This window comes from Pinus tabuliformis, chromosome 4_2 (assembly GCF_031772625.1).
Source record: "Pinus tabuliformis cultivar Carrire ecotype Pingquan chromosome 4_2, CPIR1, whole genome shotgun sequence".
Classification (NCBI taxonomy): Eukaryota; Viridiplantae; Streptophyta; class Pinopsida; order Pinales; family Pinaceae; genus Pinus; species Pinus tabuliformis.
The window spans coordinates 777,911,846-777,934,870 of record NC_142304.1 but is presented as its reverse complement, the minus strand read 5'-3'; the positions used below and the strand labels follow the sequence as shown (position 1 = coordinate 777,934,870).

Sequence of the window (23,025 nt, the reverse complement as noted above, 5' to 3'; positions counted from 1 at the left end):
GGAACGCATTTTCCACTCCCAGATGTGGGTAAATGGTTCCCCAGTACAGTTCATTGTGGATAGAAGGAGCCAAAATAACCTAATTTCAGAAGAGGTCATGAAGCGGGTGGGCTTACCAACCACAACACATCCACAACTGTACACCATCGGGAGGCTTCACCAAGGACGGGATCTTCGGGTGAGCCAACAGTGCTTACCACCTACTTCCATCTCTTTGGTTACTACAAAACAATGTAACAAGCTCATTTCCAAAACCGGGAAATTTGGTTTCCTAATTACGCCGTAAGGCGTTTTCCTCTGGGAAAAACTCCCTTATATGCCACCGTGTCCTATTTTCGACCATTGATCTGATGTGTTAGACGATTAAAAGAGATTGTGCCGTTGGATCAGATCATTATAGTTGGAATTTTAATCAGCGCTGGTTGAACTCCCTGTTTATCTCATGCTGGAGAGATTACCCGCTTGAAACCCTTCGCAGACAGTAGTGATGGCTTCGCTGGAGTTTCGATTTCCTTGCCATCTTCTTTTTTAGTGATGTCCTCTCGTCGCGGCATGCCAGCTACATCGCCGGAGGGCTGTTGTCACCTATGGTCTGTAATTATGATGTACCAGAGATCTGTGATCTAATGCCCAATTCGGTATGGCGCATTCAATCTCTCAATTTATGCAGCGTTTGCCCCGATATTGAGCCAACATCACTAGAATTTTAGGACCTTCTAATTCACTGCGTTGGGTATTTGTTCTATGTCTGTAACTATTCTTTGTTTTCTCCCGAGGGTTCACGTGAGCGGTTTGATGCTGCCATACCTGAAGCAAAGAATGGAAGGGCATACAAACCCCAGGAAGCGCTGCAAATTAACGTCATCGTGGGATGTCCTTCCATCACAGTTTTAGGTTGAACTCCCTGTTTATCTCATGCTGGAGAGATTACCCGCTCGAAACCCTTCGCAGACAGTAGTGATGGCTTCGCTGGAGTTTCGATTTCCTTGGCATCTTCTTTTTTAGTGATGTCCTCCCGTCGCGGCATGCCAGCTACATCGTTGGAGGGTTTTTGTCACCTATGTTCTGTAATTATGATGTACCAGAGATCTGTGATCTAATGCCCAATTCGGTATGGCACATTCAATCTCTCAATTTATGCAGCGTTTGCCCCGATATTTAGCCAACATCACTAGAATTTCAAGACCTTCTAATTCACTACATTGGGTATTTGTTCTAGGTCTCTAACTACTTTTTGTTTTCTCCCGAGGGTTCACGTGAGCGGTTTGATGCTGTCATACCTGAAGCAAAGAATGGAAGGGCATACAAACCCCAGGAAGCGCTACAAATTAACGTCATCGTGGGACGTCCTTCCATCACAGTTTAGGTTAGTTTTCTATTTTCGAATATCTTGATCTGTAACCAGTTTTTTTCTAGATCCACTTGTTAGCATTTAGAGCACTAGCTTTCCACTACCCTGGCATTCAAGCTTTCATGAAATATGTTTAAAGGGTTTTCTATCCTTCTGGGAAATGGAGAAACCGGTTTGCGTGTAGGTCCAGCCAACACTGATATTTACTGGGAAAGATTTTGGTATTAGAAGTACGACAGAGAGCTCCACCTCTGGTTCAGACAATAGTCAGTCTACGTCTTCCAATATAAAGCCCAAGGAAGAGGGCTCTCACACTGGCTCACCACCATGGCAACAATGAAAAGAATGGAAACTACATGTTCGAACTTGGAGAGAATTTGACGCCTCGATGTAAGAACACATCTTTCATCACGGTTTTGCTCGTTTGTGATGGGATTTTCCTTTTGGAGTCTTAGATCTAAAGGAGGGTTATGTTGCTGATATTAAAATGTAGTTTGTAAATAGCCTTTTGACCTGATCTACTCTACTAATCTGGCAAAAATATCTTGTTGTTTTGTTGACAAAATACTTAGTAAAATGGGTGAAGTTAGGCATTTAGGACTCCAGATTTCTTGTTATTATTATATCTCAACATAGGTAACAGTATATAATTCGTGATCAAAATAAAAACAACAAAGTCTGGAAATCTTACCCATTTAACTCAGCCACCACTAAAGTTCTTGGGGTGAGTTCGATTCCCAAGCTCATGTACTGTTCTTGGCTTAATGGCTATTTGTAATTTGTAGGAAGAGATTGTAATAAATTGATACAATTATTAAAAATATTGATTTAAAATTTGACTGTCATTTGGCGTATGCACCTATACTGTATACTGCTACTAGTTTTATTTTTTCCATACGGTAATATTCAGTAGGAGCCAAGTAGCCTTGGCCCATGTAATTTCACTTGATTTCCTTCCCACGAGATATCATGGCTTATGCAAATAGCTTAAGAAATTTCTCTGGCAGGTTGACTAATAATAGTTCTGCAGGTAACTATTTGACTTTACCCAATGAGGTTGCAGGAGCTACTTAGTCTCTTATGCCTTCCCAAAGTACAAATTCAACACGGAATGCATTTTCGGGAGGGATTGGGACTGGTAACTCTATTCTCACCTTTGTTGTAGTTTCATTTGGATAAGAAGTTTTATTAGTATACGAGGTGTTCTGGCCCTATAAAGTCAACCAACATCTTGCAGTTGGATATATGGATTCTTGGTACAAGAAATCCAGAACCCATCTCCTCATTTTTTCTCATAGGTTTACCTTGAGAAATGCAAAATCTTGTGCCTGTTAAAGACGTTTTCATTTTTCTTCTACCCTATGTGTGGATTTTACTCAAAATCCATTGACTGACTATCATAACTATGAATTTCCCGGTGTAAGAAGTTCATAACCCATGGGCATTAGGCCTATTTGAATGATTTTCCATCCCATCTTGATTTAGTTGACAATTTTTACTTCCTTGGCTGCGAGTTACCATCATTTACCCATTACCCATCTGGGCCATCTCTAACTACGTTTCGTGGTGTGAGAAGTTCATAACAACCTATTGGCATTAAGACTTCTTGAATGATATATTATCCCATTTGCATTTAGACAACTGTTTCACTTCCTTGCCAGGCGAGTTACCATCATCTATTCATGATCATACTCAATAAACCCAATTTTATAGACATGATGGATTGGAGGATTTTGAATTTTTGTAATAATCCAAATATTTTACTGCCTCCTTTATGGGATTTGAGTATGGAATCACAAGAAATATGAACTATACTATTTTTTGAGTGCTTTGTTCATGGGTTTTTACCATTGATTTAGACCTACAAATTGAGCAGACAATTCCACTAAAATTTGCTGCCCTGTTTTTGGGTTTATTACCGGGAATATGAAATCCACTCACGACATTTCCATCTTTCTGTACCATTAAAAATCGAAGAGCCTGTTTGTTTGTTTGTTTTTTTTGGCTTATTTCTTTTTATGTTTTTACTGTGAAACTCCCCTACTAATCTACTCTAGCGAAGGCCTTTTGTCTGATCCACTTAGACACCCCTTGTATTTAAGAGTGCTGAAGGTAGTTAAGGTTTAATACATGTGCTTGTTTGTTGCAGATATCAGTGAATCTCTTCTTTATGAAGAGATATGGCCTGCATGTGCTGGTCCACTTGTTACTTTGCCTCGTATTGGGGAGAGAGCTTTTCACTTTCCTCAAGGCCACATAGAGCAGGTATGGTGAAATTAATGGAAATGTTGATATGTGTTTCAGGGCAACAACTCAAATTGCATAGGGTTTTGAAAATCTATTGCCAATGGATCTTTCAAAATATAAACAATCTAATCATATTTATTGATTGTGTACACCATAATAGGTTATGCATCAACAAACCAAGGGGTTGATAAGCATATGCCACTGTATAATTACGTCGTAGGGCGTTTCCCTCTGGGAAGAACTCCCTTATATGCCACCGTGTCCTATTTTTGACCATTGATCTTATGTGTTAGACGATTAAAAGAGATTGTGTCGTTGGATCAGATCATTATAGTTGGAATTTTAATCAGTGCTGGTCGAACTCCCTGTTTATCTCATGCTGGAGAGATTACCCGCTCGAAACCCTTCAGAGACAGTAGTGATGGCTTCGCTGGAGTTTCAATTTCCTTGGCATCTTCTGAATTTTCTATAGTTATCTGTAGACAAATTTCCTGGCTGCCTGTTCAGTTTGAAAATCCCAATTCAATGCGGATAGACCGCTTCAATTTTCTGTCCGAGTGCAAAGATCTGCGGGCCCTGAGCGGAATTTTGGATTCCCTCAAATCTGAGGGTTTTGTTTTGCCATTCAGTACCTGCAAACAACTTTGCTCTCAGCTGCTCCGCCGAGCCCTTAACGCCAATTCCATTTTCGAGGCCCAGAGTTTGGTGGATTACGCCAAATGCATTGTAGATTTCAGTTTTCATGCCCTCAGGGAAGCAATGTTCGAATGAGAAGATGCTTTATGTTGTGGAGGAGAAGATTTGCAGCTCCATTTTCGATCAAGATCGTCTTTTAGAGGTATTTAATTTACCTCATTTAAGGTTCAGGATTGAATTTTAAAGTTCAGTAGAGATCGACCAGGTTCTTGATTCATATCTTAGAATTTAAACTACAACGATAGGTTGGGGTTCATGATTTCGGTTTTAAGGATGCATTAACATTGTGTTTAGAGTATAAATGATGTATTTTAAACTACATATCTGACTTAGGAGTCTAGGGTTTAGACTTGAGAACGCCAACAACAAACGGCTCTGTTCTAGAGTGCAGGTTTTAGATTTTATAATTCGAAGGTAGCAGAGTGTTAACGTTTAGGATTTATTATTAAAAATGGGGGTTTAGGGTTTAGCGTTTAACGTTTATGTTCAGAAGTTAATGGTTATTTCATTTTGGTGATTTTTAGTATGTGCTGGAGAAAGAGGCAAAGGAGGAGGAGGAAGCTTTGATGAAGTCTAGACTAGCAATTTATCTTGGAAATGGATTGCAATCTAAAGATTCAGAGACCAGGTTGTTGGCACTTAAATTGGCATGCTCCTGCTGCTTCAATTCCAGACTCATTTTTTTCAGGCTTCTACCTATATTTGAGACGACACTCTATCATGAGGATTGTTCCATGCGTGAATACGTGCTGGCATGTCTGATGGATTTGATCTTTATCCACCATTCAACTATTCGTTTACAAACTGTCTTCCATTTTATTTCCCCCTTCCTGTATGCTCCAACACCTACCCTTCAGCTTGCGGCTGTTATTGGTTGCGGTAAGTTCTGTTCATCTGTGTCTAGAATACATTTGTTTTGATGCCACATTTTTGTGCCTCTTTCTTCTACATACTTATTTTGTTTTTTTGGGTTTGATAGCCTAGGTATAGGATCTGCTTTGGCATCCTACTTGTTTTTATACTGATGTGCTTTTAAAGTCCGATTTACCTGCTTTTATGTTCATTGGTTTCAGATTAATAAAATTATCAAATCTTATCTTTTTCCTCACGTTAGAATTTTGGTGAATTTCATTTAGTTATAATTTTGATGAAATTGATAGTGTTCATAATATTTCCAGGGCACCTTCTCCTGTATGATTGCTTCCCAGACGAAACAGAGTGCTTATTGAGTATAATGCTTCAGCGCCATGTTTATAGGCTCCCGGATTACTGTTCCCTGTGAGTATCTCCACTCTTAATTGAGAGCCACGAGAAATTGTTTGTCAACTTTGGATTCCTATCTGAGTGAAATCTGTTATGCATCAGCACAAGTGCTAAGAATGAAGAGTAGACTGACAAAATAGTCAGCCTGCAAGCATGGAACAATTTCAACCAGTAGGTTTTTACTATTTCATTCATTTGACAGCTTGAGAATGGGCACCATACTGTAATCGGTAATAGGGCCTTGGAAGGGTATTAAAGGTGACAGATGCCACAACCAAGTATACTGATAAAATCCTTGATGTATCTCGGGGCACTGTGTACATTATCTGTATCTTCATATAGGTACAAAGGATTGCATTTGCACCATTTTCAAATTGTTTTATATTTTAGACCCGGTGCCATCTGAGAAATGGACCAAGCTGAGTATCATGATGTATATTTTGTATAACTACGACACATTTGGTGTGGGACTGGCTCTCTTTCCCAAGGGTAATAATCAAATTGTAAATCTCTCCTTGCAGAAAGTTTAAAGCCCTGGTTTCCCTTGTGTTGCACACAGATAGGGCACTCCTCAGACAATTTAATTACCTGCACCAACAGAATTCACAGAAATGGCAGCCTGAATCAGTTATATATGTTCTTTCAAAAATATATGGATTTAATAATGCAAATGAGTGCTTGGTTTATCTCACCTTTGGCACACATTTGAAACAAAATAAGTGGCTACATGCTAATTGCTTCGGCTCCACAACGGCATCTGCACATAGATTTATGGGTAGAAGTTTCAAATTTTGTTGTCTGTTGTTAGAATACAGATAAATCATTGAAATAACAATGTAAAAAAAATAATATTCTAAGTACCCAGGCATATAGAACAAGTAAGTTCCTTATCAATAGCAGATTTTGATGATGCTTGTGTTAAAACTTTGGAAATAGTGGGCATGTTCCCCATTCTTTTCTCTGTAGTATATAATACTGTTTTAATACCATTGGATCCATTAAGATTTGAAAATGGACTCTCTGGAAGGTTATGTCCATAGCTGTTGCAAGGAAAGAAACTCACTGATCATTACCTTTTTATAATAATCACCAAAACAAAACAAAGTAGCTTCTATTCAACTACTTCCAGGAACCCATTATTGACAGCTTGTTTTCTAAGTAAATCTTTGTCATGTTCTTTATTTTACAGAACTGCAGACTGTGGATGATGGTCTCTACTTTTCTTGATCATCATTGTCCCGCTTAGGCTTATCTTCTTTATTCTCCAGTACCTCAAGCAGGTACCCAAGATGATCAGTTGAAGGAAACTTGTTGAGATCTGCATAAGAGGATGAATGAAATTACTTAAATGCAAAGTGACAGTCTCTAGAGAACAGATTGGAAAGTTATCCATATATCAGGAAATTAACAGCTTGACATATCCATCCCCAATAAGATTTTGTATGAATGAGTTAAATTTTACTCTCGATGGAAATACTGAAGCACTTGTGGCCAGTGGAATGTGTGTCCATGGAGGGTAAGATTTTAGTAACCGTTACCAAACTATTGTGAAATGTATTCCAGAATATCTAGTAAGGATTTGTGAGATTGTCTTTTCTAGTGATGGTCACAAATCATGACCACAACAATGCAATTCAGTCAGATCTTTGAGGACCAATGTTCACAATCTATGTGAAACGCCATCTGTACAAATCAAAAATAAATGCCCAAAAGGGTTTAAAATGATATATTGAATGATAAATGGACTACTGCAACATTTTAATTTTGATGATAAAATGTAAAATATTTTAATTTCAATTACATATATATTATATATCATTTAACTTTTTTATAAATTTTTATGGTTAAAATATTTATTTCATTTTATATATACTTTTTTTGACATTCAAAGATACAATTTAAATTATGAAAATCAACACGTTCTATTTTTCACTCTAAAGAAGTTTGCAGGTGAAAAAATTTGAGATCCTTTTCCAGTGAAAAAAATTGATCTTTCTCGTTAGATCGCGTACTTAAAATGGATCTATACAATTTGATTTTTCTTGACTTAGGTTAGATCCATACTTAAAATAAATCTATGTTAATTTTACAAATCAGATATATTTTTAATAATATAGTAATATTAAAAAAATTCTATCCTCAACTTAATCTAAATCACTACAGCAAATTAACAATCCACTATCGTAAAAAATGTTAACCACATATTTTCAACCCAACCTAACTCAACTCAACTCAAATTTCAACAGAACGAGCAACTTAGGTTCATGGATGGGCGTTCAGATCTCTCAAATGCAGCACATTTCGAGGCTAGGTCAGTTACGGTTCTGAAACCATGAGGAAATTTTTCACGTACTAAAACATGCGAATCTCTAATTGACTCCAAGTCATTCTCCTGAAATTTGAGATTGACCTATTTATACAGAGAAAAAATAATAATATCCGTCGGTCCATGGGAGTCAGAATTTAATGGCCATAATAGGTCGATCGGAGTCAAAAATTTTAATAGGAGCATCACTCTGAATTCCCTCCCTTTTATCTCACAAATAAAAAAAGACTTGTAAATAAAGTATTTAAGTGGTAGCAACCAAGTATACTGATGGATGCCACAACCAAGTATACTGATAAAATCCTTGATGTAGCTCGGGGCACTCCTCAGACAATTTAATTACCTGCACCAACAGAATTCACAGAAATGGCATCCTGAATCAGTTATATATGTTCTTTCAAAAATATATTGATTTAATAATGAAAATGAGTGCTTGGTTTATCTCACCTTTGGCACACATTTGAAACAAAATAACTGGCTACACGCTAATTGCTTCAGCTCCACAACGGCATCTGCACATAGATTTATGGGTAGAAGTTTCAGATTTTGTTGTCTGTTGTTAGAATACAGATAAATCATTGAAATAACAATGTAAAAAAAACGATTATTCTAAGTACCCAGGCATATAGAACAAGTAAGTTCCTTATCGATAGCAGATGTTGATGATGCTTGTGTTAAAACTTTGGAAATAGTGGGCATGTTCCCCATTGTTTTCTCTGTAGTATATAATATTGTTTTAATATCATTGGATCCATTAAGATTTGAAAATGGACTCTCTGGAAGGTTATGTCCATAGCTGTTGCAAGGAAAGAAACTCACTGATCATTACCTTTTTATAATAATCACCAAAACAAAACAAAGTAGCTTCTATTCAACTACTTCCAGGAACCCATTATTGACAACTTGTTTTCTAAGTAAAATCTTTGTCATGTTCTTTATTTTACAGAACTGCAGACTGTGGATGAGGGTCTCTACCTTTCTTGATCATCATTGTCCTGCTTAGGCTCATCTTCGTTATTCTCCAATACCTCAAGCAGGTACCCAAGATGATCGGTTGAAGGAAACTTGTTGAGATCTGCATAAGAGGATGAATGAAATTACTTAAATGCAAAGTGACAGTCTCTAGAGAACATGTCTTGAATAAGTGGGTATCCTAAGTTTACCTTCTGATGCCTTGGATTCTATTTCAAACTGTGGGAATCCATTAGTGAATCTATTCTCGAGGGGGTGAGAAACAATAATAGGTAGTGATGTTGTAGGTACATTTGGGTAAATATCCATTTCTTTCTTTACACCAGCTCTTTCCTTAGGAAAATAATTGTCATTTATAATCAAGCCTTCATAAAACTAGCTGTTATCATAGTTCAGGTATCTGGCTCCAGAATATTTCATGTATGGCAAGGTTAATGAGAAGATGGACGTGTATTCCTTTGGAGTAGTTCTTCTAGAGCTAATAACTGGAAGAAAACCAATCAATGACAAGAATCCTAAAGGCCAAGAAAGCTTGGTTATGTGGGTAGGGCTCTAGTGTCCTTGCTTGTTTTGTATTTGATAATTTTGGATTCTTTTGGTTTCTTTGTCTTGGTTCAGAATCTTAATCTCTTGTAAATTTCAAAATTTAGGCAAGGCTACTTGTTTTGTATTTGATAATTTTGGATTCTTTTGGTTTCTTTGTCTTGGTTCAGAATCTTAATCTCTTGTAAATTTCAAAATTTAGGCAAGGCCATTATTGGCAGCTGGCTCTGTAAAAGAACTTGCAGATCCACTTTTGGAAGATGCTTATGACATGAGGAAGATGAAGAGAATGGTCATTGCTGCAGCATGTTGTCTGAGACAGGCAACTTAGTTTCGACCTCGAATGAACAGAGTAATTACTCTTATTCTCATTAGTTGCATATATATGTTTCAGTTTCTGATCTTATGTCAAATTTAGTTGCTTGAAGACATTTCCTTTCCTGTGAGGAGTTAGTGCTAGAATTGTTTTTTCCGATAACGAAGAATGGCACATGAAATATCGAGTTGATATCCTTCTGACATAGAGTAAAGGGTGTTTAGACCTAGTGTTTAGGGTTGTAATCTAAACATTTGTTTAGTAGTTCAATTTGTAAAATCATCACCCTTAAACAGGTTAGCCCTAAATGCTGATGGTGGATTATGGCAAAATATTCAAAGCCTCAATTGCCAATAATCTATTTTTCCATTAATGAAATATAATATTCTTTGAATATTAGCAAAAGAGATTACATCATATCTCAAACCAAATCTTCAGTATGCAAATTACCCCTCCCTGAATAGGCAAGAAGAGCCAGCATATCTGCTTTCACTCCAATATCAAGATAGTATATAGCTTTCCTGAGAATCACTATCCTAGCTGAAATCTGGATTGCAAGATTTGAATTGAAAGCTTTGGTTTCCCCAAATAAAGTGGCTTACCTTTGCATTAAACTGACTTTGTGAAATTTCAAACAATGGATAAATGTTAATATAAGAACGTGAACTTATTCTTCCTCATTGTTTGTCTGTAACTTATTATTGCAGACTTTGAAATTACTACGAGGAGAAGGAGATGACCTACCTTATTGGACCAAGAGGTAATTGACAATGTCCATGGAATTAGATGAATTGATTGAGGATGAATCTGGAGAAAACTCTGGGAGTTGTGACATCCAAACTCATCTATCACTTGCAATGCTTGGAGTTGATGATGATTCGGTATCAAACAGTTGTCCAGATCAAAGTGTAAATCTTGTACATGAGACTAGAACATTGGAAGATTATTTCTATGGACATTATAGCTGTTCAACAAGCTTTGATTGATTTAAATCTACTTCTTTGAGCTTCATAATTTTTCTTACTCCTTGCTTCTGTAAAAGCTTAAATATTTTATACTTGGTGTATTACTGTGAGCCAATGCCACTACTTAGCTATGTTCAATTTCAATCACTCTCCATATTGGCTGAAGCTATGTCTGAAGTTGAGTGGAGTCCATGTAAAGTCCCTTGCCAATTCCTTGTATAAATGTGAAAGCCATTAGTGGTCACTCGTTTTGGTGACCCACTGGTGCTCACTAGAGCTGAAAAATTTTCTTGTCCTTGCCTTTGGAGCAATTGTATGTATGTGGAAGGAAAAGCAATTATGATATCGCTATTGATATGCCAAACCATTGTTATGTACTTTTTTAGGTCTGAAGATGTGTAACTTATGGTTTAGCTTGGTACATTCTCTTGTATACCAGTTTACTTTGAATTTGTCAATATCATAAGCCCAATAGCGATTTAAGTGTATGTCTGCATGGTAGAACTGCATTGCGGTTGAACTTTTTCTAAAATTAAGTTGTATTTAAAGAAATATGGTGTCTAAAAAGCATAGAACTCCAAACATCAAATCTCTTTGCTCCTTGTAGGCTTGAACCAACATCTCTTCTAGAGAAATTCAACAATTCTAATTTAATAATCCTATCGGCCTCTCTTTGTACCTTTTGAGACAATTGCTAGTTCTAGATGGGACATATAACTCCAATGTGCTTTGTCCTCGTTACAGAGAACACAAAAATATTAATGCAGGGTATAACAACTATACCACTAGCACTACAAATCATTTCTGCTCAAAAAGGGGGATTTAAATCATGCAGCAGCTTAAGAGGGGCAGGGTCCAGCTTAAGAGGGGCAGGGTCCAGTTTCAAAAATAGCCTTACAATTGGACTAATCAAAATAAAATCTGATTCGCTTCATAGGCGTAGAGTAAACAGGTACCAATGAGGTAACGTGCAAGTGGACAATTAAATCATATTCAGCACAAGACCAGCCCTCGGCATACAATGAAATTGAAAGTCTTGTGTTATGAGCTCCGAACAAGATCAAAAATGATATATTATTCACCAAATTTTAATCTTCCACAAAGAGACAGATTGATCCTCTCTGATTTGTCAAACAAATAAAAAAATACCAAAATTATGCATAGAATCATCTTTGAACTGTAAACACTACAGTATATAGTAACCTGGAAAAGTGATGAAGCACTCAATACCATACAAAATTAAAATTCCTTAATGGGAGATTCCTTAATAGAAGAAAACACCACTGAAAATTGTGAAAAGCTGCCAAATGAACTTTGCCAATCTTTTAGATTTACAGAAACAAAGTCTAAAAACCTCTTCAAAGCTAAGTGCTTACTACCAGCCACATCCAATAGAAAAGGTTTTATGGGGCATAATAAGATCAGAACTTGCTTGACCACGGTAAGATAAGCATCGTACCTACCTAATGTATAAAAGAAGACTGATAAGCTGGAGGAGGGGCAGGCAGTCTACTGCCAAAGTGATGGTTGTTGTAATTAGTAGAGGAATTGTAAGAATCGGAACCCAACAACGAAGGCCCCATGTTATCTGATGGATACATATATGGCCTTGAGAGCGAGACTGGAGTCCTATTTCCAACACCATAGCCTGCTCCATATAATCCTTGGTTTGATCTGTTATATGCATTTTGGCCCTGTAGGTTGTAGGATGTAACACCTGGAGCTGCACCAGAATATTGTACTCTATCCAAAGACCTATAAAAGCTTCTATTTGCACCATTGGAAGAAGCATAAAGAGTCGGAGTTCTTTCATCTGCACTTAACGAAGGCATATATACACCAGCATTTCCTCCATTGGCATGAGGACGCTTAGGTTGAGACTTAATAGCACCTGCAAACCTTTTTCTGTTAGCCTTAACTTTCTCTAGCTGAGCTACACGCTTTTGAAGAGGATTTGGTGAGAACTGCGATTCAAGTTTGTGCTCCTTAACGCACTTTATAACAGCTCTGTAAGCAGAAAGCTCTTTTGTATTTACTTCATTCTGTAGCAGCAAATAAAAATATCGGTCAAAAAAGGAACTTCCGATATAACCAACAATACTAAGCCAAAATGATCATCACATAACAAGACATTTTGTATAACAGTAATGCAATCGTACTTGTGCAACAGTAGAGTTATTCCCGCTTTTTAAACTTGCCTGAGAAGCTTTCTTAGCATCTTTCAGATATTCCTTCAATAAAGGAACATGTGCAAACTTCTCTGTCAGCCCAAATGCATGAGCAAAGTTGACTGCCTCAATTTGTTTTCCACTATTGACCAGGGTTTCTACAACATCTGCATGAAATTGTCACAAAATTTTCAGTTAATCTGAATATGTCACAAACATTTGAAATACCAAAAGACAGTTTACTGTGAAAGAAAAAACAATACAGACAACTTCAACGGATTTGTCAATAAAGATAACAGCTATGCCAGCTTGAGACCATTTTCGTAAGTAAACAGTTCCCCACTCATGAAAGGCCTTATGACACTCTACCATAGCTGATCATCTTCAGGTGCCTTTATTAATATCAACAAAATAACTTACATACAACTTTCTACCTCATAAAAAGATGTCTACCTAGTAGAGGCCACTCAGTATCTGCTTTGCATATGAAATGTTGAGATCTAAAGAAAAGACTACCAACCCCGTCAACTTAGAAACCCGTTCACTGGACTAAACAAAAAACGTTGGGAAGGTTTACTACAGCCAGGATTACCAAAATTTATCTTCAACTCAATCAGCCACAACCAAGTATACTGATAAAATCCACCAGTCCCTCAAAAAAACCAAGCTAGCCATGAATGCCAGAAAAACAACAAAAAGCCTATCTACCAAAATGGATGGAAATTTTGCCAGCCTAGCCACTGAGGCTAACATTACAGAACACCAGCCAACCAAGCTGGCATTTTTTATTCAAGTCCAAGGGAACGACAGAGTTCAGGTGTCTGCCTGCACCGTGCAAATGCAAGAACAAGCTTGCATAAGTCATCTTTATCAAACTCTGACGCAATTCCAAAAGTAGGTAGAAGTTGCAAGAAGGCCTGGGCCTCCAACGAATTGCCATTGGCAACATCTCCTTCAAGGTTTATCTTCGACTTCCATTCATGTGCAATACCTTTGGCTTGCTCCTTTATATTTAAGGGCAGAACTGGATGTTCAACACCCAAAATAGGATCTGCCAAAACAGGTACAAGAGATTCTAGTAATAATGTACAGGCCCGGCGTAGAGCCGGGAGCCCAGACTCTTTCTTGTCACTTGACTTTTGTTCAAGAGAATAAAACCCCTCCAAGGACTCCAACACTAACCGTGGTGGGTCAGTTGCAGAGTTTAATGCAGAGAGAACCTAATTGCAAAGCCCTATTTCCAATTGCAAAAGTCATTAAGAATGGGAAGAAAGGATTTAGGGATTATAATATCTGAAAATTTCTATTTTTAAAGTATTATAAAATGAGTTTAGATATTTATATAACAATAATAAGTGGAAATCAGAAAAAGAAAAAGAAAAGAAAAGAAATTGATTGGAGATAAACTTTTTATAATTTTGTAAATGTTATTGAGTTCCAATGCTCAAACAAAATATTTATAAAAGGTAATTCACTGGTCTGTGGATGAAGCAAGCATTTGGAGGCTAATTCGTGAAGTTTGACAATAAAAGAGGTGAAATTAGAATGAGTAATGATAAGACAGACATCCTTGTATAGAAATTGCAATGAGGTTCTTCTTAAAGGTGACTTAATTGTATCATATTGATTTTGACATGACAACATCAGCAAAATGATATAAAAGTCGTTGCAACTAGTACATCTATGTTTGGTGCATTAATCACTATATGAGATTGAAGGAATCTGGCGCATTCTCGATCAGAACTATTGCTTGATTGACAACAACATGAGTCTTGTGTTGTACAACAATTGTATAATTGGTGCATTAATCACTGTATGAGATTGAAGGAATCTGGTCACATTCTCAATCAGAACTATTGACAACAGCATGGGCCTTGTGTTGTACAACAATTGTATAATTTGATTGTGAATGATTTAAGGAGAAGTAATGTTGTTTTTTCTGATCCTGGCAAGGATTAGCAAATATACTATTTATTGGTCCCTGTGGTATACATTGTTTGGACCTTGTTTCTCCCTTAATTGTAAGTGCATAAAAATATTAGATTCATAGGACAGGGTACCATTAATCATGTGATCCAATGATCTTGGACGTTTTTTATTGAATTCTTCAAAACTTATTTCCATTTGATCTTCCAAAATGTGAAGATAGTTTTATTGGTTGGAACAATGCTACAACTTACAATTTATAATAACAGAGATTCTGTTCTGCATAATGCTTTCCACCTTGCAATCTTTTTGTGGATATGGTTAAGCAATATTCTCTTCGAGTAAAGAATAAACTATTGTGTGTAGAGTCATTGGGTTTACTATAGTAATGATCGTAACATTTTGTAGTCTTTTGTTTGTTGTTATGTGGTTTAGTGGTTGAGACAGTGCATTACCATGTTAATGACCCAAAGTCAAACTTAGAGATCAGAGCCCTCAATTATAAGTTGGTTGAATTTTATGAGATTTATATGCAATATTAATTCAATAATTAAAAAAAAATATAGACTTAAGCACCCTAAATAAACTTCAATTTATACATCTTTAGAATCTCATTTATGCTACATATCTACATCTTATGTACATTTTCCCATTCCCATGTCGGAATTGTTCCTCAATTTATGCCTTACGGCGTTTCCTTTGCAACATTTGGTGCAAATGCTAGTGATACACCCTCAGGGAAAGAAGAAGATAGTGGCCATGACCTCTAGACAGGGCCCCTCCACAAGACAAAAACAAATGGACAAGGTTGTGGAGGATTACGAGGACATCTTCACCTCACCCACAAGGGTGCCTCTACACTCTCAGGTCAATCACTCCATCGATCTGACCCCAGGTGTGCCGCTCCCCAATGGACCATTATATCGATGCTCCATTCTAGAGAATGGCGAAATAAAAAGGTAGATTCAGGAGCTACTGTAGAAAGTTAACATCCATCCAAGTTAATCACCCTGTGGGAGCTCGACCATGTTGGTACAGAAGAAGGATGGGATTTGGAGACTCTGTATTGACTATCGGGCACTGAACAAGATCATTATATCGAATAGGTACTTGATCCCATGAATTGATGACCTTCTGGACCAACTAAAGGGGGGAAAATATTTCAACAAGATCAACTTGAAATCAAGATATCACTAGGTACCAATCAAACCCTCCGATGTGTGGAAGATTGGCTTCAAAGCTAAGGAGTGTCTTTTCGAATGGTTGGTTATGCCTTTTGGATTGACAAATTCTCCTGCAACCTTCATGAGGCTGATGGATGACATCTTGTAGCCATTCACCAACTCATTTGTAGTGGTATACTTAGATGACATCCTGATCTTAAGCTAGAGTTGGGAAGAGCACCTCCACCACATCCGACGGGTTCTCTAAACACTACGGCAACATAAGATATGTGCCAATTTGGAGAAATGCACTTTTGGCATGACCCAGGTTCAGTATCTGGGATACATTTTTGATGAACGTGGGGTGCATGTTGATCTAGCCAAGATCCAAGTCATTTAGGATTGGCCAGCTCAAACCACTCTGACAAAGCTCCACTTCTTTTTGGGTCTTGCCAATTTCTACCAAAGGTTCGTGTTGGGATTCTCTCATATCACTTGTCCCCTAAGTCAAGTCACCAATGGAGGAGAGAAAGCAAAATTAATTTTTTCTGAATGTCAATAGAAGGAATTCATAGAGTTGAAACATCGCCTCTACTCTGCACTAGTGCTCACATTCCCAAACTTGCAACAACCATTTGATATTGAGACAGATGCCTCTAAATATGCTATTGGGGTAGTCCTTAACAAGGGCATCTAGTGGCATATCACAGTGAGACACTTCCAGACACAGTCTGGAAGTATCCCACTTATGAAAAAGAGATGTATTTCATTGTGTAGGCCTACCGATAATGGAAGAATTACATTTTGGAGAAGGAAATGGTCATCCACATAGACCATTGGCCCACATAGTTCATACAGATGCAAGGGAAGTTACAGAATGACCACCATCAGAAGTGGTCCACATACTTGCAACAGTTCCATTTGAATATCAAGTATAAGAAGGGTAGCACTAATAATGTTGTAGATTGCCACAGCCAACTACCGATCATGGCGTTAACCACCGTGCTCAACTCTTCTGGGTACGAGACTTCTAATTGGCCATTTATCTATATAAGTGACCTAGAATTTGGCCACCCATACTAGACACTCTTAGAAGGTTAGCAAGCTCCAGATTTTCACCTCCAGGATGCCCTATTATGTCACCTGGGACACCTTTATGTTCCTTCAAGCGAGTGTGCCAAGATGATTTGGGAAGCATACTACAGTCGGGCCACTGGGCATTTTGGGGTCGAGAAAATGGTGGCAGTATTATAGAAATATTTCTTTTGGACGAATCTTCAATAAGATGTCAGGAAGTACATTAGATCCTTCACTTCCTACACCATTGCGAAACCGTCCATCAAGAAGCAAGGCCTCTATACTCCACTACATACCCCTAGTCAACCTTGGGAATCCATCTCCATGGATTACATGTCAGGCCTTCCTTCTACTAAGCATGGCAATGACTGTGTTTTTTTGGTCGTCGACAGATTCTCAAAGATGGCCATTATGGCTACCTACAAGAATAATATCACAGCGGAAGCTACTACTAAAGTCTTCTTTGAATGACTATGGGTACACTTTGGGATCCCATAGTCTATCACCTCAGATGGGGACAACGGGTTCCTCGGTACAATTTGGTCCAGTCTCTAGTCGATGCTGGAAACCAAGCTCACTAAGTCCATAGTTTTCCATCCCCAAACTAATGGCCAGAGAGAGGTCATCAACAGGATGATTGTACCCATTCTCCGCATGTAAAACTCAAAGAATCCATGAACATGGGATGAGAGCCTCCCCTATGTCCACCACAACTATAACCAGGCTCTCCAAAGCTCGACTGGCCACAACCCTTTGAAGGTGGGCTTGGGGTTCCAGCCACTATGTCCCATTAATGTGGCCATGCCATTTGCAACTACTCAAGCAGATTCGGCTCAAGTATAGTCTGAAACTGATAAGGAAAACAACTTGATTGAGAACATCCAACATATCCGTTAGCAAGTCCATGAAATACTGGAGAAATCAAATTCCAAGTACAACCAATAACATGGTTAACATCAGGTGCCACACAGGTTTCAGGTGGGTGAAAAATTCTGGTTTCATTTACAAAAGGAATGCCTTACTGGAGCCTATTGGAAACTCAGACCACTCTGATATGTTCGTTACACCATTACCAAAGCTATGGGGACAATGAATTTTAGCTCGACATTCCCCCATTCCTTGGCATGCACCCAATGTTCAATGTGGATCACCTTCGACCATACTTCCCACCATTGCTAAACACATCAGATGTTGGAGAACAACTCACATGTACAGAGTTAAACCAAAATTGCACAAAACAAGCCACAACTGATGAAATCATGGACACGCAGATCAAGCACACATGCCAGTAGAAGTTCCAATTGTATTGAGTTGTCAAAGTAGGTCAACTCCTTCACCATGGAAAGTGGCTCACCAAGGACCAAGTTCAGCAGAAGTTTCCTCATCTCATTGATGAACTCAACGCAAAGGGGACCATTGCCTCCTAAGGGGGGAGGAATGATCCAAGTGGATATTGGTGGCCACCTGCCAATTCCACTTCGATGCCCACAATTGTTTCTTTCAGTTTTTTAGTTTCCTTAGTTGTAGCATAGTTTACTATTTTAACATTTTTTTGCCTCCTAAACTTCTCGAGCTAGTTTGAGGCCCTAAACGAAATTATTTTGGCAATCTACTGCCAAGGATTTTTGCTATTCCTCAGATATATCTTTCCAACATGGTATCATGCACATCAAATAGAGATAATATGACCAAGTCACAACACCGATAAGTTGGTTGTCCAACTAACCCCAACGAGGCCCATAAACTCTTGATGTTACATCTCCTTGGGCTAGGGTTTTGGTTGTTTAGGGTTTGCTCTTATTGTTCAATAATAAAAAGGCCCTTGAGCCTCATTGTAATGTAGTTCATAGGCGTGTTGCCACCACATCTCTTCTCGAACATAAGCTACCATTTCCCAAGCTAGTCTTATTTCCATTCTGTTTGTGATCATCTTTTAGTATTTGATATTAATGAAATGAAGTTTTATTTCTACTGCATCTTTGTATTTATGGTTATATCTATAATTTGTTACATTCATGTTTAAATCTGAATCAATGCTACTAGAGGTAACCACTTGACCCATTGTCTTTGTTTATCAGATACAAAGCAACGAAGGTATCCTTCCAAACATTTGTTAACTATCTCAGTTTTCTCGTCATAGTGAGGATGATTAGATGAGCTATGAGATAATTGAGTACAAATATAAGAAACTAATTTTGTCCAAAAATTTGAGTGAAAATAGGATCTTTGTCACTTTCAATAATATTTGGGTTTCCATTTAGCTTTTGAATTGTTTCCATAAATGCAGTAGGAACTGTACTAGATATAAAATGTTGAGATAATGCACGAAAGTGTGCATACTTGGTAAATATATCAGTAATCACCATGACGATACTCTTTCCTTCAGACATGGGTAAACCTGTGATAAAATCCATTGAGACCTCCTCCCAAAGCTGATTTGGAATTACTAAAGGTTCTAATAGACATGGGGTCTTAATTGTCTCAACTTTATTTTCTTGGCAAACCAAATATTCTTCCACAAACTTCTGAATATTAGATTGAAGGCCATCCAAAAAGATTTCCTTCATGACCCTTTGGTAAGTTTTTAAAAATCCTAAGTGCCCTCATAAGGTGGAGGTGTTCAATTCCAAAAGAATATTTTTCTTGAGTTAGGAATTCTTAGAAAGATATAAGCATTATTTGTACCATAATGAATCCTTTTTCGAGCTAAATTTATTAGATGTATTGGGATCTTTCTACAACTTTTGAATGAGTGTCCACACCTGTTCATCATTCTTCCATTCATCCCTTTCTTTGTTTATCTAATCAATTTGTATAATAGAAATGACACAAAGGAATGCTTCCATATTGTCATCCTTTCTTGAAAGTGCATCCGCAACAACATTTTTCTTCCATTACTTGTAGATGATTTCAAAGACATAACCCAACTTCTTTGTGACCCATTTTCGCTTATGTTCTAAACATAAATTTTTTTCGAAAAATTATTTAAGACTATCACGATTTTTTTTTACCTTGAAGTATCTCCCCATTAGTTAAGGTCTCCATTGCTTTAGTGGATGTCGTATTGCCAACATTTCCTTCTAATAAATAGGTTTGTGTAAAAACCTTCCTTTTATTGGACTACTTAAAAAGTAATGGGTCTTCCTTCTTTCATTAAAACAACACCAATTCCATTTCTTGAGGCATCACATTCCACAATAAAGATTTTTGTGAAGTCATGCATAGCTAAGATCGATGCTTGGCACATTGCCTCTTTAAAATTTTCAAAGACCTTAGTTGCTTCTAGAGTGCAAGAAAATGCATCTTTTTTTAGTAATGTTGTTCGAGGTGTTGTTATTCTCCCATAATTCTTACCAAAATTCTAATAATACCATGTGAACTGGAGAAATCCTTGAATATGCTTTATGGTTGTGGAGATTTTTCATTCTTTAATGTTTTTAATTTTGTTAGGGTTTACTTTAACACCCTCATAATATACAATATGACCAAAATATTCCACCTCCTTTACTCCAAAGAAACATTTGGAACTTTTTTCATATAATTGTTTCTCCTCCAATAGTTAGAGCACCCTGTCAACATGCTGAACATGATCCTTCCAAGACATGTTGTACATTAGTATATCATCAAAAAATACTACCATAAATTTTCTAATGAAGGGGTTGAAAATGGAATTCATAAAACCTTGAAATGTTGAAGTTGCAATAGTAAGGCCAAAAGGCATGACCAAAAATTCATAATGACCCTCATGAGTTCTCAATATTGCTTTTGGAATGTCTTCATTCTTCATTCTAATTTGATGACCTCATAAATGAAGATCCATATTGCTGATGTAAATTTCTCCATGTATTTCATCCAACAATTCATCAATGACATGAATAGGAAATTTATCTTTAATACTGAGATTGTTGAGATCCCTATAATCTAGACATATATTCCATGAACCATCTTTCTTGTGCACCAATACTACTTAAGGAGAGAGAGAAGTTTGACTAGGTTGAATTATACTAGCCTCTAACATTTCTTCAACCATACGTTGGATTTCACTCTTTTAAGTATAGGGACATCTATAAGATTTGATGTTTGGAGGAACACTTCTTGGAACCAAATGAAAAGCATGATCATGATCAAGAATAGGTGGGAGACCTTTCAAAGTTTCAAATACCTTGGAATTATTGTCCAAGACATTTTGGAGATCTGGAGAAATAAATGATTTTGATGTTTGAACCTCTAGTGAGAATAATTGTGCAATTACACCCCATTGTTCTTTATTCATAAGATTTCTCATGCTATTACAACTGATTATATCTTAGGGTTTCACTACAATACCCCTTAATTCAACTTATTTTCCTTCCCAATAAAATTTCAAGAAAATTTCTTGGAATTAAAAGCTAGCATCCCCAGATATTGTAACCATTGAAATCCTATTACAAAATCAACACCACCCATTAGAAAGGAAAGAATTGGACTATTCAATAGATATTCCCCCATGGTTATCTTGATATTATGGAATTTTCTAGAGAAGTTTATGTTGGGTTGTGTAATACTCTTTCCACAACTAGCCCATGTAGTTAACCGGGGGGTTAGAAGGGGGGCAGAGGCCGCCGTTCGTTGCATCGATTGCATAGTGGGGGGGTCACAAAGGGTTTGAGTGGTCTAGGTAACCCCACTCTATGGGGTCTGGGATAGCGCCCCGAATTTTTTTTGTTTTTGGACCATATATTAGGTTAAGTGGACCTACCTATGGTTTTGTGCATGACTTTTCGCACATGGTTTTGGACATGGTGGTTTTCGGTCCATGGTTTTGGACGCAATGGTTTTTGGTCCATGGTATTGGATGCTTCAACATGTATAAATATCTATTGTAAAATTGAAAGGAACATAATGAAAAATCAAGCTAGTAGTCTCAGTTTTGGGATCTAGGGGAAAATCTTTGTGTATATGTGTTTTATGTGTTATGCTCTCGCATTACTTATTTTCTATGTTTTAGAATTTGTATGCATGTAATTTTTGTACGAGGTTAAAACCTATATTTTCTATCAGAGTTGTTTTGCTTCAAGGGGACTCCTTTGTTACTGAGGGTTTTTTCTCGGGCCTGTGGTAGACCCTATTTAGTTGGAGATTTGTAAGATCGATTCTAGTGGTGAGAGAAGATGGCGAGCAGTGGAAAGATAGAGATCGAGAAATTTAATGGTTAGAGTTTTGAGTTGTGGAAACTCAAGATGGAGGATCTGTTGGTGGATAAAGATCAGTGGATCACAGAAGATCCAGGTAATAAACCAATGAGAGTGTCTGATGAAGAATGGAAGAAGTTCGATCAGAAGGCTAAGAGCACAATATTATTGTGTGTCTCGGATTTAGTATTTCTTAATGTATCAGGGGAAGCTACAACAAAGGCTTTGTGGGACAAGTTAGGGAGTTTGTACCAATCTACACCTTTGGTGAATAAATTGTTCCTACGGAAAAAGTTGTATAACTTGAGGATGAAAGATGGAGACTTGGTGACAGAACATCTGAACACGTTTAATATTGTGGTAAGTCAGTTATTATCTGTTGATATTAAAAATTTAGATGAAGATAAGTGCATTAGTTTGTTGTGTTCTCTACTAGATTCGTGGGATAGTCTAGTTATTGCAACAAGTAGCAATGCAACTACCTTGCATTTTGATGAAATAGTCTCATCCTTGCTAACAGAAGATATGAGACATAAAAATATGGAGAGCCAGAATGTTGATGCCTTTTCTATATGAGGACGGTCCTAGAATAGAAACAAAAATAAGTCATCGAGTAGGAGATCTAAATCTAGAGGGAGATCAAAATCTCCAGGAAAACCTGTAAAGGTGGTGTGCTGGAAATGTGGAAAGGAATGGCACTACAAAAGAGATTGTAAATATAAATCTCGTGACAAATGAAAGGGATCTGATGATGATCCTTTTGCAGAGGTGAAAACCACCTCAGATGAATGTGGGTATGTTTACTTGGCTTCTTCAAGTACACATGTAGATCATGAGGCAA

The 23,025-nt window shown here is 37.4% G+C and overlaps 2 protein-coding genes across 2 annotated transcripts; one reads left to right on the top strand and one right to left on the bottom strand.

Moving 5' to 3' along the window:
* Positions 1–4,367: 4,367 nt before the first annotated feature.
* LOC149171957 (uncharacterized) lies at positions 4,368–5,882 on the top strand. The gene is made up of 4 exons (XM_089427645.1): positions 4,368–4,436; positions 4,819–5,173; positions 5,473–5,572; positions 5,660–5,882. Exons 1-4 carry the CDS (start codon positions 4,374–4,376, stop codon positions 5,682–5,684), a joined length of 543 nt encoding a protein of 180 aa, XP_089283771.1. The 5' UTR covers positions 4,368–4,373; the 3' UTR covers positions 5,685–5,882.
* Positions 5,883–12,142: 6,260 nt separating this feature from the next.
* Positions 12,143–13,219, bottom strand: LOC149171956 (FRIGIDA-like protein 4a). Its single transcript, XM_089426147.1, has 3 exons — positions 13,111–13,219; positions 12,839–13,014; positions 12,143–12,721 (listed from the first exon to the last, which is right to left on the bottom strand). Exons 1-3 carry the CDS (start codon positions 13,217–13,219, stop codon positions 12,143–12,145), a joined length of 864 nt encoding a protein of 287 aa, XP_089282273.1.
* Positions 13,220–23,025: the final 9,806 nt, after the last annotated feature.